The sequence below is a fragment of the Alligator sinensis genome, unplaced genomic scaffold (assembly GCF_000455745.1).
Source record: "Alligator sinensis unplaced genomic scaffold, ASM45574v1 scaffold32_2, whole genome shotgun sequence".
Classification (NCBI taxonomy): Eukaryota; Metazoa; Chordata; order Crocodylia; family Alligatoridae; genus Alligator; species Alligator sinensis.
In genome coordinates this window covers 248,175-262,647 of record NW_005842670.1, presented here as the reverse complement: position 1 = coordinate 262,647, position 14,473 = coordinate 248,175, and the positions used below count along the sequence as shown (strand labels likewise).

The 14,473-nt window shown below is 43.3% G+C and overlaps 2 protein-coding genes across 4 annotated transcripts in view; both read left to right on the top strand.

Annotated features, from left to right (window-relative positions):
* Positions 1 to 14,473, top strand: part of LPAR3 (lysophosphatidic acid receptor 3) — a 28,512-nt gene that overhangs the window by 371 nt on the left and 13,668 nt on the right. Inside the window, exons 1-2 of one of the 2 annotated variants that reach the window (XM_006033848.3) lie at positions 7 to 211; positions 10,500 to 11,256. In XM_006033848.3, the coding sequence (XP_006033910.1) occupies positions 10,521 to 11,256 (736 nt within the window). In that variant the 5' untranslated portion in view covers positions 7 to 211; positions 10,500 to 10,520. Of the gene's footprint in view, positions 1 to 6; positions 212 to 10,499; positions 11,257 to 14,473 lie in introns of those variants that run through there. The other variant, XM_006033849.3, reaches the window with a different exon arrangement.
* Positions 1 to 14,473, top strand: part of MCOLN2 (mucolipin 2) — an 87,462-nt gene that overhangs the window by 61,994 nt on the left and 10,995 nt on the right. The window contains exon 14 of one of the 2 annotated variants that reach the window (XM_025215759.1): positions 10,500 to 10,545. In XM_025215759.1, the coding sequence (XP_025071544.1) occupies positions 10,500 to 10,506 (7 nt within the window). In that variant the 3' untranslated portion in view covers positions 10,507 to 10,545. Of the gene's footprint in view, positions 1 to 10,499; positions 10,606 to 14,473 lie in introns of those variants that run through there. The other variant, XM_025215758.1, reaches the window with a different exon arrangement.

Genomic DNA, 14,473 nt, shown 5'->3' with positions numbered 1-14,473 from the left:
AACGCGGGTTCAGGCGCGGCTCCCTCTCCCCGGTGCCACGCGGGACACGGCTGCCCCCGGCCGTGGCCTTTCTTACGGCCTCGTGGATGAAGCCATCGTGTTAGCGACATCCTGCCTGGCGCGGGCAAGAAGCGGCTGCTTCGTGAGAGGGACCGCAGTGCCCCTGCCTTGGGCGGGCGAGTGGCCTCGGGGCCCAGTCCAGCAGAGAGCGGTGTGTGACACTGTCCCAAATCACCACTGCCGCGCGGCCTCAAAGCGACAGCCCCTGACGGGGTGGGGGTGTGCCGCTTGTGCAAAGAAATGCTAGATTGCACACCCGAAAACGGCATTGTCTCCACGAGCAGGGCATCGACTGAACGGGACCAGCCAGCACCCATCGCGCCTTTTCTTTGCTGTAGTTCAAGTTTAGAAGAAAAGGGCCGTAACAAATTGGTATTCTTTGTTATACCTGCAACACAGGTTTATCCAGAATGGCTGCTTGGGTGGTGTTGTGTTGTTCTTCACCTCGAAAGTGAGATATGCAGCTAACCAAACCCACTTATCTGGTGCAAAAACTAGGTTTGACAAGGTAAACTGATTGCCAGATTTGGGGTCAGGAAGGAATTTTACCCTGTGGTCTGATTGGCACGGACCGTGTGCGTGTGGGGCGTTGCCTTCCTCTGTAGTGGGGGCGAGGGGGCATGGCTCTCTACCCAGCATCTCTTGAGCATATATTGACAATGTTTAGTAGAAGCAGGAGGTTTTCTACTGTGATTCCTCTGCTTTACCTGTGGCATGTTTGGGTGTTAGGTCTATGTTGTGTCAGGGCTGATGGTGGTCTTAGGTAGAGTTTACTTGATGCATTGTGTAGGGTGATTTGGTTAGGGATGACCCTGCTTCAGACGTTGGACTGGACTAGGTGACCTCAGAGGTCCCTTCCAGCCCTCTACGATTCTCTGCTTAACCCTCCTTTAAAATCTCAGTGCAACTTTATCAAGAGATGGGTTTGTTCAGGGAGGGAGGAATTGCCTATACTTGTGCCTGTCCCTTGATGCTACTGTGAAGTTTAGCAATTTCTGTATCCTACCTCCAGTTACTCTACATTTTATCAGCTGTTGAAATAAATCTTTTAAGATGGATGGCTTGACACTACAAGATTCAGATATCAAGACAATCCTTTCCTTGCTGTGCATGCAGCTTAGATCTTAGACAAGGTAGAAGTGATTCAATTGGAGACTTGGAGGAATTGTTCTGGAAAATGGTTCTCATAATTTTCCTTTTATTGGCATTCAAGGAAAAAATGAATAATTGACTGAGTTATAGTTACGCTCACAAGCGGTCTCTAAATCCCTCAGTATGCTGCACTCATAACCCTGTATTCTTAGATTGCAAATGGCAAGTCTCTAAGAAAAAAAACCTACAACTGAGAATCCACACTTATAATGTCACCTGTGACTGTCTGGCTCCTTGTGGGATAATTATAAGCTTCCTCTTGATGTAATTTACCAATTACATTTTCTTTCAAGGGAGGCCTTAATGTTTTTGGAGAGTTGGCACTTTGTTGTGCACAAGCAGAATGAAGTAGAATTGTCAATTATCAGTAAGTTGACAAGAAGAAAGGGCAAATAATTTTGAGAATTTTTATTGATAACATGAAAAGGGGATGGGGATTTTTCAAACTTGTATGAAAAAAGTAACAAAACATAAAAGCAGTGTGAAAGACTTTTAAATATTTAAAAGTGCTGTGATTATTTCTTTATTGCAGTATGACCTGCCAGCTCCCTTCAGAACCACACTTACCGAGACTCTAAATGAAAGCTTTGCAATGAAGTTTTTTATTATGAACTCCATATTTAGACTTAGTAAGCCATAATTTTGGAAGGTCTTAAATTACTAAAGCCTGAAGCCTAAACTTGTGGTAACTAGTGAGTTACTGCGTATCTGCCCTTAACAGCTTTCTGTAGTGGATCAGGGCATTGAAAATGATTTAGCGTGATAAAGTAGCTTTCAAGTAGATGGGAACCCATCTTGAAGAACTGGTCCAAACTTTTAGATTAGATCCGTTGCGCTAATGGTGTTTAAAAGCTCCATGCAACTTTGAAATACAGAACTCTAAAGCTCTTAGTTCAGAGGTGATATCTTTCATTAGACCAACTAAAAATAACAAAAACATTTCTTTCTTTACAAAATAGATCCCCGAACCATGCAGCTTTGTACCTTCCAAGGTAGTCTGCATCTCCTTATGGAGGAACAGAGGTGTTTTCTTACAGAATGGCACTTACCATTCCTATTCCAATAATGTACCAGAATTAACGCTGGTTTAAAATATCTTATCTGTCTTATGCGTGGCACTGTTTTGTGGCTGGTAGTGCTGCTTGCTGTCCATGCAACTAAATATTTAGGTTTAGATTTTAAATCTCTTCTAGATAGAAACAGGGTATGGAACTCTAATAGGTTTTTCTTAAGCCCCTTTGTTCATATCACATGTCTTGGATATAATGCAGGGTTATCTGATAAATAATAAAACCTCCAGATATTTCTGTGAACAATGCGTAAGAGGCTCCAAAGGCAGTAACTCAAGGACAAGTGATTTATCCTGCTTGTGCTTGCGTATAACAAATGCATTTGGAGTTGCTGCTTGAACTGAAAGAATGGTGGTCTCATTAGAAAGGGAGTATTACTCAGGAAACCTGCAGAACTACTGCAGATCTAAGTGCCTTCAATTACGAACCTAATTTCAAATAAGTATTACATAGGTGAAACAGGAAATATCAATAATGCTAATACCTGTTGAACATAGGATTCTTTCAGCCACCATCATAGGTGCCAAATTTTATTTTTTCTAGGGGGGACACCTAAGATGATGGACATGTGCCCCCTGCCCTCAGCCCTCCAGTATGTGGGGAATGGGGTGGGTATGTGCGGAAGGGGAGGTATAAGCACAGGCGATGGTGATGCTTGGGAAGGTGAGAGGGGGTACAGGCAACACAGCAGGGGTATGTGCCCCCTGAGATTTCTGCATCCGCAATGGGGCACAGGGCTGCAGCCAGGATCAGGGGTGACTGTTGCCTCCTGAGTCTGGGGGGTGGCACAATTTGTGAGCAGGCCTGGGAGCGGGCCAAAAGCCCCATATCCACTCCTATACTTCTGTGCTATGGCTTAGTTCCTCTCCCCACTCAACATGCCACCGGCTTACATGGCAAAAAAAAGTCCCCGTCCTGAGTGGTGCCGAGTCAAGAGCCAATCTCAGGGGGGCATATGCCCCCCCAGTTCCTCTCCTACAAGTTGCCTGTGATCAGGATGGACCAGTTCTGGGTAGGAGTTGCCTCCACAGCCCAGTGGGTGGGACCCAGTGCCGTAGGGAGCACCATGCCACCATGACCGCCAAGGTGAGGTGCCCTCTGCCTGCCCGGCAGCAGCAGGGGCATAACTTTGTGTTGCTGCTGTACCTCACCTTGGTGGCCACGGTAGCATAGTGCTCCCTACCCCGCTGGGTCCCTCCCGCTGGGCTGTGGAGGTGGTTTCTGCATGGAGCTGGTCCAGCTCTATGCCCCACTGGGCACAGAAATCTCAGGGGGCACATCACCCCACCCCCCACTGCATCACCTGTGCCCCCACACCCCTCTCTGACATATCTCCTGTGCCCCCCCTTGCTGTGTTGCCTGTGCCACTTCACCCCTGCCCCCATAGAGTTACCTGGAGGGAGCTGCTTGGCTGCCACGTGCATGTGTGAATGCATCCCCTGCCTCCAGCCACCCTCCCCACTCCCCCCAGTCCCATGCAGCTCTGAGACCCTAAAAGGGGAAACCCATGTTTTTCTTCATTAAAGGAGAAAATCCACATTTTTCCGCAGTGAACGTAAAACCCGGATCCCTCGCCTCAGTCATTGTTCCTAAGGAATATTACATAATTTTCCTCGGGTTTGGGCCCCAACAGTCTTCCTCTGAGGGGGCCAGGGCTCTTGGGCCCCCATGTACTCAGTACCTATGGCCACCATCCTTATTCTAGAAAGGATCAAACAGTAGTTTAATGCTGGTGCTTTGTGTTACGGGACAGTAGAGAGAGGGCATTTGTACACGCTACAAAATTGACATTTAAAGCAGCTTAAATGCCCTCTTGCACAGCTTTAATGGCATTGTTGTTTCCATGCTTGGCAGCGTATTCCGCTTCAAATGACTTTGGTACATAGCAAGATAAAACACCTCCGATGTGTTTTAGTTTGCTACCTAGCAAAGTACAACAGTTCATGGAGCGCTGGAAGCCAACGTGCACAGGATTAGGTGGGCCCTGCACAGCTCAGGGGCTGTGGCACCTGGCAAAAAACCATGCAGGGCAGCGAGCCTGATCTTTTTTTTTTTTCCTCCCTGGAGCCTGCCTACCTGCCTGAACTATGCGGGGGCCCGGTGCTTCCCTTCATGGCTGTGGTGGGGTTGGTGCGTCCCTCCATGGCTGTGGCGCCTCTCATGGCTGTGGCGCACAGCTAAGGGACCACTCAGCCCGCCAGCAGCTTGCCCCCCTTCCCCCCCCCACCAAAGAGGCAGGTAAGGATCGGACCCCCACCCTTGTGTACGTCACAGTGGTTTAGTTTAGGTTAATTCTCCCTAAATTGAAGCGGTGTTGTTAAAAACCCACTGTTTAACTGCCACTCTGTTCTTCAGTTTGTATTAGCTAGATTTTCTAAAGTTGTGGGTATTTAAAAAAAGGAAGTATTCCTAGGCTCCTGATAAATAAATAAATAGTGCATTTTTCCAAACACAAGGAATTCTTAGGGCACTAACTAAAATGCTAACAAGGAATCTTCTAATGGTACCATATAAAAGGCTTTAACCTGGCTTCTGAGATACACTGGGGCAAGCCTATGTATCTTCTAGTACCAAATAGCTTCTGATTCCCATAAACTGGAACTTGGTTAGAAACTTTTTTTCAAAATGTTTCTTTCAATTGCATTTTGATATAATTAACAACTTAATAAAATTAGATCTTTAAAAACCCAGAGTGTTTTCTAAGTCCCTGTTATGGTGAAATACTGACGTTTTTGGCTTCTGCTTCCTTACACACCCTTTTTTGTTCTTTTTGAGCTGTGGTAACCTGAGTGCATTTCTTGGCTTATTGGTACAATTGTACTGCTCTACTGTTTCTTGTGCAGTTTTTAAATGTGTACAGGGTGTGGATTAGAAAATGCATTAGCTAACACGCAAGTTTGTAAACTGATACCGTTTGTGTGTAGATTGAACAATGTAGTCCCAAGCTTTTTTCATCTTTCCAGAATTTATTTGAACATAATCTTAGGACAGGAGTAATCTAGAATGAATATGTAACATTAGAAATAAAGAAGGCCTGGCATCAATTTTCTAATCAGAACAATGAAGATCAGTCAACAGACTGAATGTGCTTTATGTCTTTGCTTCTCAAGTAGAAGAAGTAGTTATTTTTGCTATGGACTATGCAAGCAATGTCTCTTATTCACTGAGCACTCTGTAAAAGATTACTTATGGAATAACCTGGAAATAAGGTTTTGTTTGCTCAGGCTGTCCCTTCAGTAATAATGCACCAAACTCTATTCGCATGACACGTTTTATAGCTTTACAGACATCACCCGATTAGCACTCTTAATTGGTTCCTGAAAAACTGAGAGTTAAGCTAAATGAGCGTTAAGTGAAACCGAAAGTATTTGATGATCCAAGATGGCGACCGCAAGTGTTTTTAATGACCCAACATGGCAACCCCGAGCGGTATAACTTAACTCGCTGAGCACTAAGTGAAGTCAGGTATCAATTTAAAATGAACGATGTAGCACAATAGCACTATGTGAAACAGCATTAAGTGGGGGTTGCCTGTACTTGTATCTTTTACATATATCAGGCAGAACATGTGGTGCACTGCTTTGCCAAATCCAGTGACTGATTAAAAGATCTAAAAGGCAGGAGAGCTCAAGGGGGCTGTTTGTGCCAAAATACAGAGATAATTCACTAATAAACAGTAAGTTATGCATGAAGCACATTTCTTTAGTAAATCTCAAGATCATTTACATATGTATGTTTATGTATTATTCCCACTGTACTGATGGTGAAACAGAAGCATGTAGAGGTGAAGTGAGTTGTCCAAGGACACACAGTGAACCTGTGGCAATTGTGTATTCGGATCTTTCAATTCCTCTTCCTAACCACTAAACACAAAAACCTAATGGATTTTAAACATGCTTAAATTTCTTCCTTCACTTATATTGGTAATGTGTCTCATTTACACTAGTGCACACTGTATGTGAGAAGCTGATTTAGGCAAACAGTAGCCCAACTACTCTAGCAGTTAGGTCATGTATTGTTACATTAAACAAGAAAAAACAGCAAAGACAAAATACCTTCATACTCCTAGCAATAAACCACTGCCAGACTGATAAGGGTCAGGAAGAAGCCTCCTCATGGAACTGGTCGTTCCATAGCTTGCAATTTGTCCTGAAGTTTTTAGTGTTGGTCACCATCAGAAACAGAGAAGCATCCTATTCCAGGCCAGGCTAGGACAAGAAGTCAATTTTTCAGGTACATATTCATAACCCATTGGTGCAACATTTGTGCTATAACAAATCTCTTCCTACAACTGAGATAATTAAACAGTAAAATAATAAATACCCAGGGCACTAATGTAAAGTAATTTTGTTTGGCTTAAGACAACAGTGCCTATCATATTAAAAATGATCGTCAACCAGGTGAACTACTGGTACCTCCCAAGCTTAGCTGGTAACAGTACTCAGCAAGTCAGAAGCTGTGGTTATGGCAGGAGAATTTTTTTTTTAACACACCACTAGATTTACTATTTAACATGTGTGAAGGATACTTGTAGTTCATACACCTATTAGTTGGTTCAAATAAACTCCAGTGGGGCATCAGCTGATTGAAGTCAAAGGTTTCAGGTATTTTTATATTCTCAAGTTCCCAGGATACATGTTCCTGCTTTCCCCAGTAGGTCTCTCATACCATATTATCCAACCTGGAAGGGCATTCTATATGTTCTCCTATCCTCTGCTTTGTTTTCTCTCAATCTCCTCTCATCTGTGCATTTAAGAAGGTTTCCTGGTTTTCAAGCCTTTAGTTTCTAACATTTAGTTATTTTTATTTTTGATCCTGCCTGGAATAGATTCAGAGAAGCAAAGAGAAGACAAGAGCAGAGTAGCAGTGTCAAGGCAAAGACAGAAGTGACATTTTTCACTCAGTTTGGTCCCTGAAAGCACTCTGCAGCCATGACCAAAAAAAAAGGTGCATGGCTGCAGTGCTTTAAACGGGTCCAATCCCGAAATGGAGCTCATTCATTAATTTGTAGAGGTGCACCAATATGTCAGTCCATATCGTATGGGTACCGATAAAAGGAAAATCGATATTATCATCAATTGGCTTTTTTTGGCCAATGTGGCTGATAATGTTGTTGATAAATGCTGCATGGCACCTTCCAGGGCTGGCTGGACAACCCCCAGAACAAGCTCTCTGCTCTCTTCCCCCCACATAGCCCCGTTCTGAGACAGAATGGGGCTGTGTCAGCTGAATCAGGCTCCCAGTGTGTGCAGACACAAATTAATAGGGGTGCACCAATAAAGATTTTTTTGGGCTTCTACCGATGGCTCATTATTAATGATCCATATAGTTTGATACTGGTCTGATTGCTGATATGCAGCCCAGCAGCTTAGAGAACAGCATCTGGCTGGTAAGTCTGTTGTGGGGCAAGGGGCGGAGGTAGGGGGGTGTGGGGGAGTAGATCAAGGCCCCTGCAGTTAGGGAGGGAGTGGGGCTGGGGCAAGCCCCCCTAGCCCCAGCCCATAGCTCCCCCTCCCAGCATCACTGCCACTCGATCCAAGCACAGCCCTGACCCAGCCTCCTTGTGCAAGGAAGAGCCCAGAGCTGGCCCTGGCCTTATTCTCCCCGCCCTTCCCCCGGTTGGGGAGCCCCAGTCCACTTCCCCCTCTATTCCAGCACAGCTGGGGAAACCCTAGAATAGACTTCTCTCCCATCCTGAGACAGAATGGGATCTGAAAGAGAGGGGATCAAGCTAGAGGAACAGGCTGCAGAGACTCAGCCTCTCTCCCTGGATCAACTCTAAATTGGAACTTGAGTCCCCCACCCTCCCGACCCAACAGCTAATGCTTTCTGTGAAGTGTCATAAATTAGACCCAGGAGCTGTACTTCTGTCTGCACCTTCAGAAAAGCTTCGATACCCACTTCTTTGTCCTTGGCAACAATGAGAGGAGAGGAAGGCTAGGTACCCACATTCAAAAAACCCGAGGCAGAATCAATCTAAGTTACGTCTTTTTCTGTAAGTGGTGTAGTTTAGCTGGGTAGTGAACAGAATACACATTCACCTTTTGGTGGGGGGGACAAATCTTAGACTGGATTCTACCGTTTTAAAATCAGTCTGTGTGCACCATACTTCTGTTATGGGTATAGATCAGTTTCCGATCACTTTACAAGATTCTGAATAAATCACTTAATAGAGAGAGCTAAGAAGTAACAACCTGCTTTATGTCTTGAAAGCTTAGCAAATTTCTTTCCCTCTAGCGCCTTTTTGCCCAGCATCTCAGTAAGTTTAAAAGCTGTATCTAGTCTGGGTGTGGATCTTCATCTCTGCTGTGTGGTATGAATTGTTGCTCTGCCATTCAGCTTAGTGCAGCATTATTGACGTACAGTACAGTGTTTTGACAAGTCTTCATTTGTAGCAATACCTCTAAAAAGATGTTACAATTGTTAAAATAGATTAAATAGCTCTTTGACGTTTGGGTACTGTTCTGCAGATTTTAATCAGAAATTAACTGTCTACAGATCCCTACATGCAAGAAGTTACTAGTTCAGAGAGAGAGAGAGAGAGAGAGAGAGAAGTTAGTAGCTCAGAGAGAGAGAACCGCTTCCTGGAATGATGATTACACAGTATTTAAGATGTAGCATGCTCCAAGAAAAAAGAAAGTTTCCCTATAATTTTCACAGATCTTTCCGCTGTCCCTGCCTATACCATTTTTCTATATACAGTAGTTTGGATCATACTGTAAATGTTTCTTGTGAAGTTCAGCAAGTACTTTTGCCCATAAAGGCACTAAGATCAGAGCCTTTCCAGCAGTTGCCATTTTACTCATGACTGTTGTCCTTGAGAAGCTGCAGACCTTAGTCACTTTATAGTCTGTATTGTAGGTTATTAGGAGCACTTTGTACATTGGCTGACTGTGCAGTTCTGCTGTACTGAATAGGTTTTTGGGTTAGGTGTCTTAATATAGTTGACCTTATTGTAGATTAGCATCTTCCTCTTATGACAGTGAAGGTCTGCTTTACACTATTTTAGTACAAGCCGTAGTATGGTTCTTTCCCTCTACTCAGACATTCTTTCTTATGAAGACATACAGGAATCTGATGCAAAGAAAAATGCTGTTTGTAAAGGAACTGACTTGTGTGGTTTTGAGATGGTCATGAAATATGGACAAATTGCGCGCTAAAAAATTATTTATCTTAAAAAACCCAGACAGTTCTGTCTCCTCGTCTCCATAGCTTCTAGCCTATTTTAGCTGAAGATTACGTATATTTTCACCTTGCAGATATGTTGCATTTAAATTATTTACTGTTGATAAGAGTTATGTGCATGAGGTAAAATATGCATCTTCAGCAATCTATATCCATATTGAATCTATTTATATGTTTTACAAAAAACACATACTTGGCACAAAAAAAAAGGCTTGAGTTGTACTGATCAAGGAGTAAGAACAGATACAGGTTTTTTACTTTTGTTGACTGAATGCATGGATAAGCGAAAAAAATGCTGGGCCAGTGGCTTAAACATAGGATTCAGAATAATGAGAACTTGGGTTTTATTCCTAGCTCTAGACCTCAGGGCCCTGCTATACATTCAAATTAAAGCTGGATAGAAACCATATTTAGAGTTGTTACACATTTTCAAGCACTACCTTTGTAGGTGGTTGGCTCTTTTTATAGCTGAATAGTCATTTTTATCATGTGATAATTACTTTGCATGTGTGGCTGGTTTAAATTTATTGCATGATTAACCAGTTAATTGTTTGATACTTACTTTCCACTTATGGCTAGTCTTACTTTGCATATGTGGCAGATTTAAATTTATTGTGTGATTAACCAGTTCATTGCCTAATACACGTAACATGTAGCAGGGGACATTAGCTTCAGCTTGTGTTCAAAATGGGGGTTGCTAATACAAGTCACTGTGCTGGAGTTCTGTGAGTCCTTAATTTAGCACAGGATGTGAACAGCTGTGTGGAGCTAAGAGTGTGCTTAAGTCTTATTTGACATCAAGCTCAGTTTCAATTTGTTTTTCTGAATTGGGGTTAAATGTTTAGAAATTCTCAAATGGCAAGTACTGTATTAGAACAGTCTTTTCTACCAGGTGTCCTTTTCACTTGAAACTAGCAATGCTTGAAAATTTATCCTCAAGAAATGTTTGCCTCCAAAGTAGTTGTTGGTAGAGCATCTTCAGTATAGACCAATTGGATATTTTAATCCATGTTTCTTTTCTTTCCTTCCTAGGATGTGAGGCCGTGCTCCAGGATGAACGAATGCCACTATGATAAACGTATGGACTTTTTTTACAACATGAGCAACACTGATACAGCAGATGAGTGGTCAGGAACAAAGCTGGTTATTGTTTTATGTTTTGGGACATTCTTCTGTCTCTTTATTTTTATTTCAAATTCAATGGTCATAGCAGCCGTGGTCAGAAACAAAAGGTTTCATTTCCCCTTCTACTATCTGCTCGCTAATTTAGCTGCTGCGGACTTTTTTGCTGGCATTGCATATGTGTTCTTGATGTTCAACACTGGTCCAGTGTCAAAAACCTTAACTGTTAACCGGTGGTTTTTGCGTCAGGGGCTTCTGGACACCAGCCTGACAGCTTCTCTGGTGAATTTATTGGTCATAGCTGTTGAGCGGTACATGTCAATCATGCGGATGAGGATCCACAGTAACCTGACAAAGAAGAGAGTCACCTTTTTAATCTTTTTAATCTGGGCCATTGCTATTTTTATGGGTTCTGTGCCTACTTTGGGTTGGAACTGTCTTTGTGATATCTCAGCCTGTTCTTCCCTGGCTCCAATTTATAGCAGAAGCTACCTGATATTCTGGACAGTCTCGAATTTAGTTGTTTTCTTCATTATGGTAGTGGTTTACATAAGAATCTATATGTACGTCCAGAGGAAAACTAATGTCTTATCCCCACACACTAGTGGATCCATCAGCCGTAGGAGGACACCAATGAAGCTTATGAAGACAGTCATGGCTGTTTTAGGTAAGCAGATATATAAGAACTGGGAACGCCAATTAAGTTAGCTTTGCACCTCTTTAATACTGGAATCCCCAAATTTGTTCCCTGACTTTAGTGTGATATAGCTTTCATTACCCTATGGAAATACAGTGTGTACACAGAAGTGCAGGTAGCCTGTTGGGGAGGTGCTCTAACTCATGGCACTTTACACAAAACGCCATGAGTTAGTGCGCCAAGTTTTCCACACACACCCCTGCCGCCCCAGCTCCAGGCGCAGCAGCCCATGTCGCTGTCAAGATGCTTGCATGGGGGCTAGGGGGAGAAGGGAACACCCCTGCCTTGTGGACCTGGGCTGGCTTCCCCCAAGACTCTAGCCAAGGGTCCCCCATATGTGACAGGGGGAGCTTCCCCCTTCCCCTCCCTTAGGGAGGAGACAGGGGTTTTCTGTGTCCTCTCTGTGACAGCCCCAGGGGTGGCACTGGGCTGGTGTTCCCCTGCAGGAGCATCAGCTCAGCCCCACAAAGCTGCATGAGATGCAGGTGGAATGGCCTCACATTAACCCTCACAGGGAACCTGGTACACAGATTCCCTGAGGCGCTCAGCCTTAGAATGCCCCTGTCTGATACTTCATTACCTAAGTGTTAAATTTTTCTCACAGTTGACTGTTTTAAAAGCACTCTGAAGCCATGAATGTTTGTTACATTATGAATGTAGAGCACTTTCAGGGGCCTCATCACATGAAAAATATAACTTCTGTAAGTGCCTACAAAGCATGAAGCCAGGCAAGATGGTATCTCTTCACACATTTTGGTTGTAGGTAGATTTTGTCTTTGTTTTTCTGTCAAAGGCCAGGAGCCTGTGGCCCTGGATTGGTATGTTGTTGGGGGGGGGGGGGGGGGGGGGGGGGGGTGCATTTTTATTGGGGGGGGGGGGGGGGGGGGGGGTGTTGGTTCTTGAAAATTTGCAGCTTTCAGCAGTGCACCAAATACTGCATCTCCAAAAAGTCTTGCTGTGATATGTTCTGTCCTCATTAAGTGTAACTTAGTATGACTTGTTTCCAATGTATGATGAACTTCAGTGTATGATGAACTTGACAGTCTGTGAAATTTGTCTAGCAAAGAGGCAAGATCACTGAAAGGTGATCTGGAGGGAACTTCCAGAGTTGTGTATACACCACTATTTCTAGGAATGCCTTTCTCAAAATAAGTGGGATCTTTACTTTGATTTTACCACTTCTCAAAGCCCAGATAGGGCAAGAAGTTGTATGGAACCACACTCAGCAACTTGCTGCTTTTTAGAAGTCAAGGATGATTTTTGATATGCATTGTCCTTTTGTGATGAGAAGAAAGTGTGACCTAGTGGACAGAGGGGCAGAGTAGTAGATTGTGATTTTGGGGGATCTGGGTTTTATTCCCAGATGGCTCTTTTACTGGGCAAGTTCTTTCTGCTCCCCCCCCTGCCCCTGAGCCATCTGTCTCTCTCCCTTGATTCTCCATTAAAATATGATAATAGTGATCTCCTTTAAGTGCTTTGAGTTCTGCTCAGGAAAAGTGCTACTTAGGAGCTGCTGTGATAGTGGTGAAGGCCTTGAGTTAGTAGTGACATATAATGAAATCCTGCATCCTAATATTGTCTGCTCTAAAGATTCAAGAGTCATGTGTAGAGATTTGAGCAGACTGCAACCATAATTCAGCCAAAGATTCCTTTGTTGCCTCATGATGCCAGCTGGCTTTTTTACAATTAGTATACTACTGTTGTACATTTGGATTAAGTGTTACATGCAGCTGCACTTATATAGCATTACAGGCATAAGCATTCATCAGCTACTTACAACGCTGGTTTTGACAAGGTTATGGGTTTTTTTGTGCACTATTTCAAAGGAACCTGCATGACTTGCACCCAAAATTAGCTTTGGTTGTCACCTATTAACCAAATTAACTTTATACGTGAATAGTTTCCCCCTATATAAGGCATTCTACCCTACTTCTACATAGTAACAACGTTCTTTTATCTTTTTTTATTCAACAGTGAATCAGACCTAAAAAATGACCCAAAACTTGAGCAATACAAACAGAAGTTTCCTTGGATATCTTAGTTTTTCAACTCCCCCCTGCATCTGCCATGCACAGCAACTGGCTGCTTTTTGAGGGAGGGTGATTTTTGGCCCTGGATTGCCCCCAAAGTTCTGCCTCTATCCCCTATGTATTCTTCCCTCCCCGCTTTCCAATATCCAGTTCTGGCCCTACATCTGCCCAACCCCCATCAGCCATCTGAGTTCTTCCTTTCCAGTGTTGGAAGTTTTGCACTTGTGAAAGATCAGGGTTCAGGGCTGCTGACCCTTGTGTAGCTTTCACTTATGTCCCCACGAGACCTTGCCCTAGTGGAAGAGTGGTGCTGTCCAGAAGTGAAAGGACAGGAGTCTCAGTAAGCTGTGAATTGCTCTGATGGAGATTTGTGCTGCATAGGGTCAAATTCCCAGCCATTTTTCCATATCTGTTTTGTGATGCTCCGTTTTTTGCCGCTCATACAATGCAATATGGCCAAAGACTCTAGCCCTGGGTATAACACTTTTCAAATTGCCATAAATGCCATTGTCCCTTAACTTGGCCCATACCTTAGACGCTGAAAGTTTATTACCTCATAATTTGGGAACAAAAGGCTTTGAGTGCCGTGAAACATCCCGTTTTCCTAATTTAATTTGTTTAGGTCTTTTCCTGGAAATAGAATGAATATTTTATAATTACTTAACAGCTCAGGTCCTCTTTCATTAATGTATAATTAAATCATAGCCAGATGATTCAAATATAAAACCGGAAGTTAAAGTTAATTCAAATGAGAAGTGAGGCACACTTTTTAACTGTGAAAGTGATCAGTCATTGGAAACTATAATGGGAAATATAAAGGGAAAGACATCTGTTAATGTCTTTTATTTAACGAATGGATAGCTTCTGGAAGATGGACATTAGTTAAACATTGTGTTAGGTTCAGTGCAGGAATGAGTGAAATTCTAAAAGGGATACCTTATAGGAGGTTAAACTGGTAATATAATAGCCTCTTCTAGCCCTAAAATCTGCATATGGCTTTGTTTGGGGCAGGTACAGTAAAGACTGCAAAGTGCTGTCCTTATGGAAGTGAAGTGTGACCTTCCAGAAGGAGACTGAGCAACACTTATGCTAGTGAAAGTCAGCTGTGTTTTATTTCACTGGACTCTCATCAGTGAGTAGACAGGTATCCTGCTCCC